Source organism: Protopterus annectens, chromosome 17.part0, assembly GCF_019279795.1.
Source record: "Protopterus annectens isolate FY-2018-M chromosome 17.part0, PAN1.0, whole genome shotgun sequence".
In the NCBI taxonomy this organism is placed as follows: domain Eukaryota; kingdom Metazoa; phylum Chordata; order Ceratodontiformes; family Protopteridae; genus Protopterus; species Protopterus annectens.
This window is the reverse complement of record NC_056751.1, coordinates 74,906,681-74,922,459: the sequence shown is the minus strand read 5'-3', so window position 1 is coordinate 74,922,459 and position 15,779 is coordinate 74,906,681. Positions and strand designations below refer to the sequence as shown.

Below are 15,779 nucleotides of genomic sequence, written 5' to 3'. Positions count from 1 at the left end.
AATTCAAAGTAGTTATGGCATGGTCTGTTCTGTATATTATGCTGTCTCTTTACAGTTTAGTGGTTTCTGGGATGTAGACATGGAGGACGATGTGTGATTATGTTCGGAGATTCAGGTAGGTTTGTAATGTGTAAGAGTTTTGGATAAAAATGTGTTTTGTTTTAATTTTTTGGGAAGTTTTAGGAGTAGATTGGGATAGGTAGGTGAGAGTGTGTGTGTTTAAGTGTTGAAAGTGGTGAGTTTTGTACATGTGTAGTGTGAGTGTTTCTCGTGGGTATAAGTTTGACAGTGTGCAGTGGAAGAGTAGGGTGCATAATGGTAGGTTGGTTGTTTTTTTCATGGTAGTGCAGCCTCGGAGTGGGAATATATATATATATATATATATATATATATATATATATATATATATATATATATATATATATATATATATATATATATATATTAGTAGTGAGAGTGTAGGGGCCACAGCCCCCCACATGGGGGTGCAGCGGGGCTTGCTCCCCTGCTTAACCATAGATTTCTTGGGTTTTATTGGTGTGTGTGTGTGTGTGTGTGTGTGTGTGTGTGTGTGTGTGTGTGTGTGTGTGTGTGTGTGTGTGTGTGTGTGTGTTGTTTTGGTTTGTGATTGTGTAGAGAGGAAGGTCATGTTTGTATTTTGCTTGTGTGGTGGAGGGTACATTAAAAAACAGAACATTGCATACTGTAAATTCGGTATTATGAAATTTCAGTATAGTGACATTAATTTTTAAAATTTTTTGTTGTAGTGGAGTTTTGTTATTCTTGTTTCGAGATACTGAAATTTGGTATTTCAGTATTCTGAAATTTGAAAGTAGAACTGTATGTGTGTGTGTGTGTGTGTGTGTGTGTGTGTGTGTGTGTGTGTGTGTGTATATATATATGGGTTCCTATGAGTTCATCGACATTTCAAATCACCGACACTCACCTCTTCGACACCAAACCATCGACTTTCATATCATCGACAATTCCGGTAAGCGATCTTCCCCCTTACAGGACCCATGGTAGCGCTTGTTTCTGTGTTACAACGAGTAGGGTTTACGTGATTCTGTATAATTTACCTTGAACGTGTTGTTATTTATGTCATACCAGAGAAACAAGCGCTACCATGGGTCCTGTAAGGGGGAAGATCGCCACCGGTGTCGATATGAAAGTCGATGGTTTGGTGTCGAAGAGGTGAGTATCGGTGATTTGAAATGTCGATGAACTCATATATATATATATATATATATATATATATATACTTTTTTTAATGTATGTTTCACAAGTTGAATTATCTCTGATTGCCTGTGTTGTGTTATGAAAACATGAAGAGCACAATTAGGGTAATTTTGCAACTAGTTCAAAGGATACCTGCACAAAACAAAATCACAATCCAAAACTAAGAGCTTGAGGAGTCTGGAGACCTAGTCATTGCTGTATTGCAGAATACAAATGCCAAGCAATCAAGAAAAATAAACCAGAGGAGGTATTTTGCTGGAAAAAAAAACTTCACTGATGTGTAGATGGGTTTGCTGCTGTCACTCTTAACTTGTGGTAGGCCAGGAGTAGAAGTGGAGATTCAGGACTGGTAGCAGTCATATTGGGGTGCCACAACAGTGTGCCAATTTGTATTTAAATCAGGATGTTTAAGCCTTGGGTCATTATACTGGTTCCTGCACTGGGAAATGCCAGTGGTGCCACTAAGCAGATCAGGTAGGCCAAACTTTGCATTCCTCTTATGAAATGGATCCTAATTGGGTCCCAGTAGCTGCTTCCTGAAATGGTTATGTAACAGGTATAGCATAACCATGCTCTTGTTATCACAACATGCAGCCACCTTCTGACAGACATTGATACCATCTCCCAATGATACCTCTCAACTGTACAGATTTTGCAGAATGTACAGATTTTTGCCTCATATTTTTGGTCCATTTTTCAAAAAAATGTGTTTTTCTGGAAAATTAGTGCCAAATCATTAAAGATTGAAGTTAGAAAATGACAGAGATTTCAGTTTCAGACTTCATACCCTTCAGAAAATTCATGCTAATACAAAACCTGTTATTCTATCAATTTTCTGAGTTTGTAAGAGACATATTTAAAAATTGTCCCTATTTTTGGGCCTTTGTCCCAATTTTATTTATGGGTTTGTTCAAGTTTCTCTAAGATGTTGAGAGGTATGACTCCCATTATCACTAATGTCCTGTACAACAATATAGTGGCCTATGATTCATAACAGAAATGTAAATTCTGAATCAAGACCAGTACAACCACAAAGTGCAACATGTATACAAGTGCAGTATGCACTACACTCCATGACTGAAGGCTTGTGCAGTATGTGCAACACTCCACGACTGAAGTCTCTTGCAGTATGCATAGTGTAGTATACATAACACTGCGACTGAAGGCTTATGCAGTATGCATAGTGCAGTACGCACAACCCTCCATGACAGAGGTTTCTTACAGTATGCATGACTCTCTATGACTGAAAGCTCATGCAGTATGCATAGTGCATTATGCATGACATACCATGACTGAAGTCTCATTCACTATGCATAACACAGTATACACAACCCTCCACGACTCAAGGCTAATGCAGTATGCACTACACTCCATGACTGAAGGCTCATGCAGTATGTGCAACACTCCATGACTGAAGTCTCGTACAGTATGCATAGTGCAGTATGCATGACACTCTGTGACTGAAGGCTCATGCAGTGTGCATAGTGCAGTATGCACGACCCTCCATGATTGTAGTTTCTTGCAGTATGCACAACTCTTTATGACTGAAAGCTCATGCAGTATGCATAGTGCATTATTCATGACATACCATGACTGAAGTCTCATTCACTATGCATAACACAGTATGCATGACCCTCCACGACTCAAGGCTCGTGCAGTATGCATGAATCTCATAGGTTCATAGGTTCATAGGTTGGTACTAGGCTATCAGCCCTAGGGCCTATACAAGCTTAGCCATAACAATTCCCTGGCTATTTCTTCCCACACTATTTACTTCCCTGGACCCCTGTCTAGCAGTAGTATGCTTGAGCCTTTAGTCATGGAGTGTCAACAAGAGGCTGTGGAGTCTAGATGCATAAAATGTCATCTGTGCACTTCATTGAAATATAAGGGTCATAGACATATGTGGATGGTATCTGCATTTCACTATTCCACAATGCTTCTCAGCCTCTTAGCATAAGAATTCTGGACAAAATCACAAACAATGGGAGGACAACGGCCCAAAATCAGGGACAGATTTTAAATAGAAATTTAATAGAAAAGTGGGTTTTGCATTAGCATGCATTTTCTTAATGATATGAAGTCTGAATATCAAAAGGCTTTCATTATTTAGAGGCTTCATTCCTCAATGATTTGCCAGAAAACCACAGATTTTATGAGAAACAGATAAAAAAATCTAAGGCATAAATCTGGACATCCTGTGATAACCTGGACTGAGAGATATGTATGGAACCTGATATTCTCTTGCAGCTTAAGTGGACATTCTGCTATTTCAAATGCCAAACAACACACTATAACTGGAGGAAGAAGAGCACCTATGCAGCATTTTGAAGCATTTTTCTGGCAACAGAATAGTAGAGTTTTCAGAAGGCAGAGCATTGAAAAGTCACACAGTGGTCTGCTGTACTGTGTTAAGAAGTATGTCTCTAGTGTGATGTACACATGTGCATTTACCTTACAGCACTGTACAAGTACATATATTATTCTATAACATGGTTTCCTGCAACTTTTATCTGCCCAAAGCACATGTGTACCATCAATATTGACCTTGTAGGTGAAGAAAGACAGATCGCAGTCAGGAATGCCTGTTCCTATACTATCCTCTATGTCCTACACGATTGTGATGTGGGGACATCTACAGTGGTTCCCCTCTGTGTGTAATCCCAATATTTAACCACAGGAATCTGCTAACACATTTTATAGGATAATTGTTACTCATGCTGTCAGTGAAGCCCACCCTTTACCTCTATATCCATGTGGGCCACACTTTGGTAACCCCAGCTGTAAACATTTACATGTCTATCCTTATCATTGGTCTGGGGTTATCCCACAGTCTATAGCATATATCTTTAGCAACTGCCATGCTCCTATCTCGGGTCCAAATCACTATTGGTGTGTATACCTATGGCAACCCACCAGTATCGGTATACCTACCTTATGGCAGCCTAGCAGAGGATCATAGCTCCTTTACGGGATCACATCTTAGAGAGTGGTCCACAACCTTAATTATTTTGTCTTTTTTTAGCTGTGGGTTTGGGTGCCCTTTAGTATAGTGGTGAGTATCCCTGCTTGTCATGTCAGAGACCAGAAAAAAATATAGGGGGGGAGGTTTGGCATGATGGTTAAAGTGTTTGCCTCATAGGCAAAAAGGTACTGTGTTTTATTCTCACCTTGTGTTATTGGCTAGGTAGTTAGCCTAGTATTAAGTTAAATAACTTCAGCTAAACTGAGAATGACATCCATCTACAGGTAGTAAGGATCCATAGATGCCACTGGTTAAGGAGGTGGGGAATTAATAGTGTCTACGGGATCACATCTTAGAGATAGTGTACTACAACATTACTGATGTTGATGGGTGGACTCAGACAGTATAGCAATGCAGGAGGCCAATCAATAACATCATTAGGTGGGCCTGCAAGAAGACATGCAGGATGGCAGCAGAGGGGTCAGATGCTGGAGGGGAGGCATCTCCTATTTTAACTCTAACTGACAAGGAGGAGTTCCTAGGTTCCCAGAGTGTTCATGAAGATACTGCTATCATACCTGGAGGGGTGGACATAGGTTTTGGGACTGGCCAATCCTCAGGTGTCTTAGAAGAAGATGCATCAGGTTAGTAACCATACTGCATGTATATATAGCCACTATGTACTGTATCTTAGCAGGCCACAAATAACACTGCATGTGTTTCTCCTAGATACTCCATGTGTTCAGGTGCATAGAAATGTGTCTGTTCTATATCAGCAGAGTTAGCATGCATAACACAGGGTCACACATGGTGCTTAGGTGTGGAGATTCAGTGTGTTCTGTTTTGTGTTGTATGTTAACAGCTTGGAGCACTACTGTGGTGACACCAGTATGCTCTGGGTCAAGACCTCATGCTGATGTTAGCACTTCTACAGGGCCTGATGATGATGCCAAAGCACAGACTGAGTCATAGTCAGATGACACACAGCCATTGTCTGTCGCCCATCTGAGTGGTCCCCCACCCATTGTTCAAGGTAAAGGTATGGCCTCAGCCACAGCTGAACTAGAGGCTGTATAGCATGAGTACTCATTATCCCATGGGGCGGGGGCTAAAGCATGACCAAGAGTACCAGCATTTCTCCCCATTAACAGCAACAGAGGAGCACACTGTAACCAGTGTGGGTGCAGTACGTTATGGTAACCTAGCAAGGGATCCCGGCTCCATCCTATATCATAACCACCCCCCGACATGCAGTCAGCATTAGGGTTCCATCAGTAGATGTACAGGACTATTATTTGCACACAGTCTGTTTCCACCCATACCAACATGATGCTGATTGGCAAGATGTGTGGCTTCTGTGAAGATGTCAGCCATCATTACCAATACTTTAATAAAACCATTAACTCCAGGGATCGCCATGCTAGTTCTCATGAGGACTATGGTGGTATACATGGCTTCCATATCTATCCCTGTGCATAGGATAGCAGGTGGCACCACCATCAGTACCTGTCCATTACTGCTGTCCATGGTTGAGGTCAGTCACATACATGAGATGATTTACATTGGGAGGCAATCCCAGGGTACATAGTCCACTCCTGCAATTCTAGGGGTATGTCACTCCATCACACCACTTAGTGGGTGGTAACAACTGCCAGGGTCCCCCCTTTCCATTCATGGTCCTGTAGCCTTCCTAGTCAACAGAGGATATTGTCTATGGCACAGTGTAGCCTTTTTTATAAGCAACCCATCTTTAGCCCCAGTGACATACCCCCACACTCAACTGTGATGTTAGCCATGTGTCATTGTGTAGCTTGACAAGGGCAAATGATGATGACTTGACCCACTATACTGCACCTGTTGTGTGGAGTATGTTCAGTTGTCTGCTGTGCACTGTGATTTGAGAGGGCACTGCCCAGAATAGCCTTTTACTAACACTGTATGCATTGTTTTTGTTTTTTTGTGACACCACAGTGTCACTGTGTGCTTACTATGGCTCATAGAAGTCATGTGCTCCTGCTTTACCTGTGCTGCTACATACTGTACCTGTTGCTGTGGGGAGGGGGGAAGGATGTCATGCAGCTGTTGATTACTGTCTTTCTGTTTCACTGTCACTGTTGTTGATGTTGGTGTGCTGGTTGTGCAGGGGCAGCTGTGTAGGGTTCAGAGGTTTCCTCAATGGATAACTGGTCCACATGTTTCCTAGTAATCATTTTCTCTAGCATACAGCATAGTGTGATCATCTTGCAAGCAATGACATGAGTGTACTGGACAGCTCCCCAGCATACTTTTCAACCTCTTAGAGCAAGAAATTTGGACAAAGTCATGAATAATGGGAGGTGGGGTGGGGGAATAGGAACAGTTTTTAAATATTTCTCTTATAAATTTAGAAAGTTGCTAGAATAATAGGTTTTTCATTGGCATGAATTTTATAAAGGCTATGAGATCTAAAACTCAAATTTTGGCCATTATTTTCTGAATTCAATAATCAATGATTTGCCAGAAAATCACACTTTTTGGTGAAACATACCAAAAATATGAGACAAAAATCTGGATATTTTGCAAAAATCTGGACAGCTGAGATTTATGCTCCCCAGAAATTTCTAGACAATGGAACTGTGTCATCAACAGATTTGTGCATGGTGTGTAGATTCCTTATGAATGTCATCAACCAGGGCACTAGTGAGGGTACCCTGCATAATTTAAAACACAGTAGGAACATATGAGGGACTGAAACATGTACACATTATGTTTGGCTATATATTTGTTTGCTTGCATAGTGGATGCACCTACATGGCCCTGTAGTATTTTCTTATGCAAGAAGCAATGATAGAGATGACTTGTATGTCGGAGTTGGGATTCATAGGGTACTGCTGAAGTCCTGTGTTGACACTTTGGTTTTCATCCTGTACATTGCACATTACCTGGCAGTTAATTGAATAGTAGTGCTTTCTTTTGATATCGCATTGTCCAGAGACACCAGGTGGGGCCTTTATTGCAACATGTGTACAACCTATAGCACAAAGTACTTCATCATGGCAAACAATGTCATAGAACTAGGAATGGTGATGGCTGTCTCCTCTGATGTGGTAGGGAAACAGGTATGCTCCTTCATATGTGGAAGTAGCACACTGAGAAACATACTGAGTATTCTGTAGGTTAACACCTATGATATACCAAATGTGCCTCCTGTTTATTTTTTGGAGGTCCCTGAAGTCTTCTTCTTCTTCTTCTTCTTCTCCTTTCAGCTGCTCCAAGTAGGGGTTTCTACAGTGGATCATTGGTGTCTGCAGAATGAGTGGCATTAGAGTTTTATAGTGTTGAGTTGCCAGCCAGGTACCCGGCCTTCCTCAGAAGACACATACATGCACACATTCTCACTTAGGGACAATTTGGAATGTCCAATCCACCTGCAGCATGTCTTGGGAATGTGAGAGGAAATTGGAGGTCCCTGAAGTAAATATAATAAAAGCTACACATATCTTAGTGTCTACTGGTATAGGATGTCCACATTTTGCTTCCAATCCTGTTTATATGTGATATATGTCAGTCAGTGCCCATATGAAATATTGGTTCACATGAAACTGGTCTGTCAGCTACTGTTCAGGTAGCTGGCGGTATTCACTTCATTAACTACATCATGTTTGTTCTTGCCGTCTGCCACTACATTGTGCCATTGGGTCTGACATAGTGGTAGTTATAGTCAGAAACTCCTGGATCATGCATAGTACATCTACTACAAGCATTCTTACTTGCTGCCACTTTCTCCTATATTAATGTTCATCTTGCTGTGCACCTCATATGTCCTGTGTTTATGCATTGCAACTTGCTTTCAGATTTTCCCATTTGTATTATCCAATTATCATACTGAGTACTTTAATTTTCATGTCATTATATGGTCATTAGAATATACTGACTCACAATCTGCTATCCTTACTGCTACCGAGCATTAGCTGATACAAAAATTATAACACACCTGCTCATGGTCACTTCTCTCTCACTAGCACCATGCAAAGAATTCTGGCCAAGATTTGTGTTAGAACCTCAATGAGAGTTTCTCCATTAAAGTGATAACCACATTTTATATGGAACCTTAACAATTATATCTTTATTTTGCATATTATGGTCTGAATCATGCTTCTGTGCTATATATTTCCAAACTGTTTGTTTGAAATATTTTGAGCTCTCTTTGGAGGTGATAAATTAGTGACATGCAGTTGTTGGAGTAAAGTTGCCCATGCTGTATTCTAATTATAGTTAACTTTAGCTAAGAACTTTGGGGTACCTTGAATGTTGAGTAGAATGTAATGGCTTGTTGGATGATATGAAGATGGTCGCTAGTCTGAAACAGACAGTTCTGCTGTTCTGGGTTAAGGGCCACATTGTATTCACAATGGTGTTCCAGTATTTAAGGCCTTTCTGACACAGTTCTTGAAACATATAATTTGAGATGATGGTAAAATATAGTCTAGTGTGTTTTTTTTCTAGAAAAAAATGGGAAAATCCAGCAATGAACTGAGAGAGTAGAGAATGTAGTCTTTAAATAAATACATTCAGACATTGTCATAGAGAGTCCAGATATACAACTTTGTGGTTCTTGAAAATAAAATGTTTGAATGCTAATGAAGGAGTGCTTGCAATAAAAATAATAGGTAATAGGTTATCTGTTATACAGTTGGGTGGGAACATGAAACCTTGCTAGTTGCTGGGTATGTATCGTTGCAAAAGTTGTTATAATACTGGTGTACCAATCGAAGATTGGTTTTGGAAATATGTACGCACATAATTGGAAATATTGGGAAAATTATTACAAATTACTCCATGAGATCTATATGATGGTCTGGGTTTGAAAGGATACAATAAAAACTGGAGAAGTAATTTGTTTCATTACTTTAGCATTTTAGGTTTTGGTTCTAGGTAACTAGTTTGGAGTCCATGCAGAATCCCAAGTGAGAGAATTCTTTCTTGTCACTAACTCTGCTAAAAGGAAATAAATAGGTAAAGCCAGGTATGAATCAGATCAGAAATTTATAATGATATGGCTTAAGACATAAGCTCTTCAGTGTCTTTTGGATTTCTAATTAAGTGCATTCTGAGATACTAAAATGAGCGATGCTCCATCTTATATTAACTTTTGTCATAAGAAAGACCATGCCTGTAAAGATAAAAGTGAAATTAGATGATTATTGATTAATGATTTGAAGACCTGTGATATTATTGAACTGAAGGAGGATTCTGAATAGTGTAATGAATGAGTCTTCATCATAAATGATGACTATGAGAATGTCATCTGAAAATTTAAACGAGAGTTTATATAGATAACTAGATATCTTACCAAGGTCTAGTACTGAAATGTTTTATCTAATGGGTTGAGCTAATAGTTCTATTGTAAGACCAAATAGTTAGACTAGGTGAAGCTTTATTTGATTTATTTTAATAATAAAACATCTTGGGACATAAGGTCCAATTTTAACTGGTAAAAAAGTAACTGTATAATGCTTGAAGAAGACTATGAAGTTATCTGGAAATTCCTTTCCCCTTAGAACATGAAACATGTGTGGACATTTCAGTGAGTCAAGTACTTTATCTGTATTAATACAAAGCAAAGACTTAGTTTAGTTTGGTTTATAGACCCAACTGTGCTGAGATAAAGACTCTTCTAATGTGATTTTTGGATTCTCATCTATAATGAAACCATGATGATCTTAATGAATTAATTCAGGTAGTACAGATAAATCTGCCTGCTATTACATACAGAAAGTCTTCATAGCTGCCATTAGTTATAGAGATGAACCTGTATGAAGAGCAAAAAAGATTGTTCCTTGCTGGCTTTGGATATCACCACCATTAATGATACATGTTATCAAAGAGAAATATGTCTTATATTACATACTTGAATATACATTTCCACTAAATGCATAACGAAGAGGGAAGTAGTGTTCTATACATTTTAGGGCTATACTGCCTGGATCCGAGGCTTTACCAGGTGTTAGTTTTTAATATTAGCTTACAGAGTAATAGGAGTTGGTCTGAGATCTTGTCCTGAAATGACATGGGGGAAGTGAACAGGGATGTGACTCTACAAGCCAAAAGAGAAGTCTTTCTAGGTGGTCAGTGTGGGCTTCCAAATGTGAATCCACCAGTTCCCCCACTACATATGCCAGCTGTCCGTAGGTGACAAATGAGTCACCCCTGGCAGAGCCATCAGGAGGGACAGCAGTGCTCCCAGTTGGTGATGTCCCACCATGGGCAAAGGAGGAAGGCATGTCACGCTTCCCCATGGAAAGGCACCAAGGATCTGCCCTAGTTATCACTCACACGTGTTATGAATGGCATGTTTTAGTGGGGACTTGTGGGATGGGGCATGACCACTGGCACCTCCAATGCAGCTGCTGTACAGAAATGCAAAATAAAAGAACAGAAATAAAATAACAAACAGAAAAAAAAAACAGAATAGTGACAAAGAGAAAGGGATGAAACAGGGAGACATTGCATGAAATGGAGTGAAGTGAAGATATAATTCCAATAATACAAGTAGAACTATAGAATCAACATACTGGTAAAACCTATGTGAGAAACACAGCTGACTAACACCTACAAAGTGATATGCTGCTATGTGCTAACTGTGTGGAATGAGCAATGGGAGGTGTACAACCTATACTGCCTATGTCTCTGGGTGTATTTCAGCTAGTATACCTGTGATGTGCTACAGCATATCAGCAAGTCAGTATATTTCTCACTGGATTTATTTGTCTAGCATCTAATATACTCCTGGCATATATACAAAGACATAAACAGAGCTGTTGACATCACAGTTTACCTGACTGCATAATCCCCCATGCTCTCTAAACCATGCAATAATAGAAATTAAAATATTTTGTGCAGTTCACTTTTCAGATATGCAGGCAGTTGTATGAGAAGGTAGACACTTAAAAATGTTACTGAAGGAATATTATTCCTCTGTGTCGAGTGAATGATGTACTCACCTCTGAACCTGGAAATGCACTGCATATAAAAATTCTCCAAAAATGACTAATGTTTATCATTAACAGCAGTGGGATTAGCAAGGATTGGCTGAATGCATAAATAGGCATTATTTAAATCCAGTGCGCAATAAGGCTAACTGTTGTAAAATCTTTAGACAGTCCTTTGCATGTGACATTTCAATTGAAATTCAAAACTATGTGTAGTTTAATGTGTAATGTTTAATTGAATTCGCTTACATTTTAACAGAGAGTGCGGACCACATTTCATTATCATTATCGAGTGCGGACCACATGTCATTATCATTATCAAGTGCGGACCAAATGTCATTATCATTATCGAGTGCGGACCACATTTCATTATCATTATCGAGTGCGGACCACATGTCATTATCATGTTCGAGTGTGGACCACATGTCATTATCATTATCGAGTGCGGACCACATGTCATTATCATTATCGAGTGCGGACCACATTTCATTATCATTATCGAGTGCGGACCACATTTCATTATCATTATCGAGTGCGGACCACATTCCATTATCATTATCGGGTGCGGGCCACATTTCATTATCATTATCGAGTGCGGACCACATTTCATTATCATTATCGAGTGCGGACCACATGTCATTATCATTATCGAGTGCGGACCACATTTCATTATCATTATCGAAAAGCGGACCACATTTCATTATCATTATCGAGTGCGGACCACATTCCATTATCATTATCGGGTGCGGGCCACATTTCATTATCATTATCGAGTGCGGACCACATTTCATTATCATTATCGAGTGCGGACCACATGTCATTATCATTATCGAGTGCGGACCACATTTCATTATCATTATCGAGTGCGGACCACATTTCATTATCATTATCGAGTGCGGACCACATTCCATTATCATTATCAGGATTTAAAATGATAACTACTTGTCTAAGACCAAGTAACCAACTAATATGAATGGGAATGTTACAGAACACGAAAGAGAAAATACTGACTTTGAGAATAGATGATTTAGATATTCGAGAAAACTCCTTCTGAGAAGGACACTTCAAAACTGTTATAGATTATTTCATATCATGGAAATATCTGTATCACAACCATGGGCCAGATTCAGGAAGGCTTACACGGAGTTTAAGAGTAGTGTAAGCCTCCGTGTAAGCCTCCCGATTCAGGAAGAGCCCAAACTTCAGTGTAAGAGACAGCTAACACGTCTCTTACATGGACTGGGCGTGGAAATGCTCAATACCTCATTTGCAGCTGAAAGATATGCAAATGAGGTATCTGAGCGATCCAAGAAGCCCAAACCAGTCCGTGTAACGGACGTGTTAGCTGCAGAAATGTACTCAGCTGACAACTGAGTACATTTCTGCAAAAATGAAAACGGAGCTATGTCAGCTCCAAATAAAGGGTGCATATGTTTCATTAAGCATGCCAATGGCCAAATATGTGGCCATTGGCATGAAAGTGTTGCAAAAATATTATAAATAACTTTTTTTTTTTCGTGGGATTATGATGTTTAACTGCAGCGCACACAAGCAAACGGGTGCGCTACCTAAAACTGAAAACCGAAGCTTATAAGCCCACAATTGTGGGATTTATGTATTACATGGAATGTCAATGGAGGGACTTGCAGACCAAAACAATATGGCCTCAGTTTAGTAGTTGTCAAGAGGGGAAGGTCCGTGTAAGACATGTAACTAAGCATTACTAGGCAATCCTATGTAAATGAGGGTTACAATACTGAATCACACTGCCACATAGGTAATGAGCACTTTCTGAGTAGTGTAAGAGTTACAGAAGGGGGAGGAACAGAGTAAGAGGTAGGTGACATCATAGGGGGGAATGATAGAAATACATGTATCAGATTGGAGGGCAATGTAAGGTGACAGATGACAGACAGACATCAGGGAGAGAGGTGTGTCCCAACAGAACACTAGAAAAGTCAAGAAACAGAGGGTGCACACTATCCCTACACTCCAACTTTCTTGATATACGTGCACGCGCGCGTGTGCGCGCGTGTAAGGCAGGTTCAATATGTGGGAGCATGTTGCAAACCGTTTACAACGGTTTGCGCGGGCGTGCACATGTGTAAGGCAGTGTGCGCGCGTTTTGACATGAATCAGCCAAGTTCACACCGTGTAAAGATGTGTGCGCGTGTAACACCGTGTAGGGATGTGTGCGCGCGTTTAAGTAACTGTGAGCGTGCTTAAGCTGGTGTGCACATTGCTCCCCCTCAGGAAACAGAGAGGAAAAAGGAAACAACCAGATTACAGGGAAACTGCTAGAGGATACTGCTGGAGTTAATTGGTGGAAACAATTAGAAGCAGGCAATTACACAGGCAGACTAGAAGCCCAACCCAGCACTTAAAACACTGCAAAGAGCAGTGCAGGGTGTTTCTCACAAGAGATACTGCAAGAAAGTAAGCTATCAGAATTGAAAACTGAAAAAAGCTGAACTCAGAGCAGAAATGCTAGGGGCTGCCATAGCTGTTATAATCAGGCATAGGTGAATTGCTGAGGGTGGTGACAATGCAGATGCTGACAGACAACCCAGAGTGAGGAGAAGGAGAAGAGTATACAGGCCCAGGGTCACCTACCATGGGTTACATGAGCTGGAGATAGTAGAGCACTACAGAGTGGACAGAGACCTTCTGCAGCAAATTGTCGAGCTGTGCAGGCCACGCCTCACACACAGAACCAACAGAGGGGAACCCATCCCAGTGGAAACCAAGGTATGTGTTGGCCTAAGAATACTATCAACAGGTACCTTCCAGAGACCAACTGGTGATATGATGGGGATATCACAGGCATCAGCCTCCAGGGTACTGCACCAGTTCCTGGATGCCATGTCAGCACATGTCGGTGATCATGTATATTTCCCCAATGCCCGTGAGGTTGTGGCCAGCAATATGCATCTCTTCCAGCAAATAGCGGGATACCATGAGGTATTGGGTGCAATAGACTGCACGCACATATGCATCAAAGCACCAGCCGGTGAGCGGGGTAGAGCCTACATGAACTGCAAGGGATTCCCCTCCATCAACTGCCAGGTCGTGTGTGATGCCCAGGGCATAATAATGAATGTGTGTGCTGGCTGCCCTGGGAGCTACCACGATTCCCACATCTGGCATCTGATGCAGCTGTACCAATCATTTGCCAGTGGGGACTTCCCACACGGACACCTAGTGGGGGATGCAGATTACGCACTTGAGCCGTGGCTGATGACACCCATCAGAAATGCACACACACCTGAACAGGAACTCCATAATGAGGCACACGCACAAACACGTAACGTCATAGAGTGTGTGTTTGGGCTGCTCAAGTCACGGTTCCGGTGTCTGGACACATCTGGTGGAGCCTTGCAGTACACACCAACTACATGTACCCAAATGATCATGATATGTGCTATGCTACATAATATGATCCTGCGGAAACAACTGCAGCAGGACCAGCATAGGGCTGGGCCAAACATACCCCCACCATTGCCAAGGCCACCACAGGCAGAGGGTGACTTGGAGGAGGAACAACCTGACCTTGCCCCAGTAGGCAGAAGGAGGCATGCCCAGTATGCCCTGGCCTTGGCAAAGATGCAACGCATAGCACATACACTTGGTCAGTAGGAACACTGGGACTGATACCCGCTCTGACTCACTCATATAGTAACAGGGATGCCTAACATGACACAACCTGCTTCCAAACATGTACAGGGAGTGTAGTATGTGCATCCGACAGAGGCAGCCCTGCAGCACCACCCGAGGCATGAATGCCATGTGTCAAGTAATGTAACACCATGTACCATATGCACACCTGAGGACCCTGACTAACATCCACCCTCACCCATCACAAACCACAAAACACAAACCCACATTCATAGGTACCACAAGGGATAGGAACCTAGATGTAATGCTACCCAATGCCAGAAGTATAAACAGCAAGATGTGTGCAGTGTAACCGCACACAGTATAGAGGATGTAGATATCAGTGCTGTAATAGACAACTGGGACAAAGCCCACACCAGCACTCTAACACTACCAGGTCACACCTCATACAGGGATGTACATGTGCAAAAACATGGAACAAGCTACAAAACGAGGGTGACTAGCAATAAATGTCATGGATAACCACACCCCCATGTTGGTACCACAACAAGAAACAACATGGATTAGCCATGGTCAAATACCAATTGCTAAAACTGCCTACTACTAAATAGCTTGCTGCAGACCACTGTCCTAATAGCAGGAACTGCACCAGGCCTATGTTCATAGGTGCATAGGTTCATACTAGGCTATCTGCCCTAGGGCATATATAAGCCTAGCCCAGAGGTTTGTGGCTTCCGCCACCCCTTCAGTTCTAAGGGTAATATGCCCATTATGTTGCTGTGCCTCTGTCAAGCAGTGACACTGAGGTTATCCCTGGGGTACACCTGCGATCACCCATCCATTGGTCATGATTTCTCTCGAACAAAGCCAGCGAGGTGCCCAGCCTCACATGTACCAGGATGATGTCCCACAGCATGGGAAGTCTCTCAGGTATGAATCTGTCCCTCCAGCATGCCCTATGAATAGCCGTGTTGAGGTTTAAGTCTCCT

At 41.4% G+C, this 15,779-nt stretch overlaps 1 protein-coding gene across 1 annotated transcript in view; it reads left to right on the top strand.

Moving 5' to 3' along the window:
- The window catches only part of LOC122791404 (neuronal acetylcholine receptor subunit beta-3-like), a 199,693-nt gene extending 194,517 nt beyond the window's left edge, over positions 1–5,176 (top strand). Inside the window, exon 7 of the mRNA XM_044059150.1 lies at positions 5,067–5,176. Within this exon, the coding sequence (XP_043915085.1) occupies positions 5,067–5,176 (110 nt within the window). The remainder of the gene's footprint in view (positions 1–5,066) is intronic.
- Positions 5,177–15,779: the final 10,603 nt, after the last annotated feature.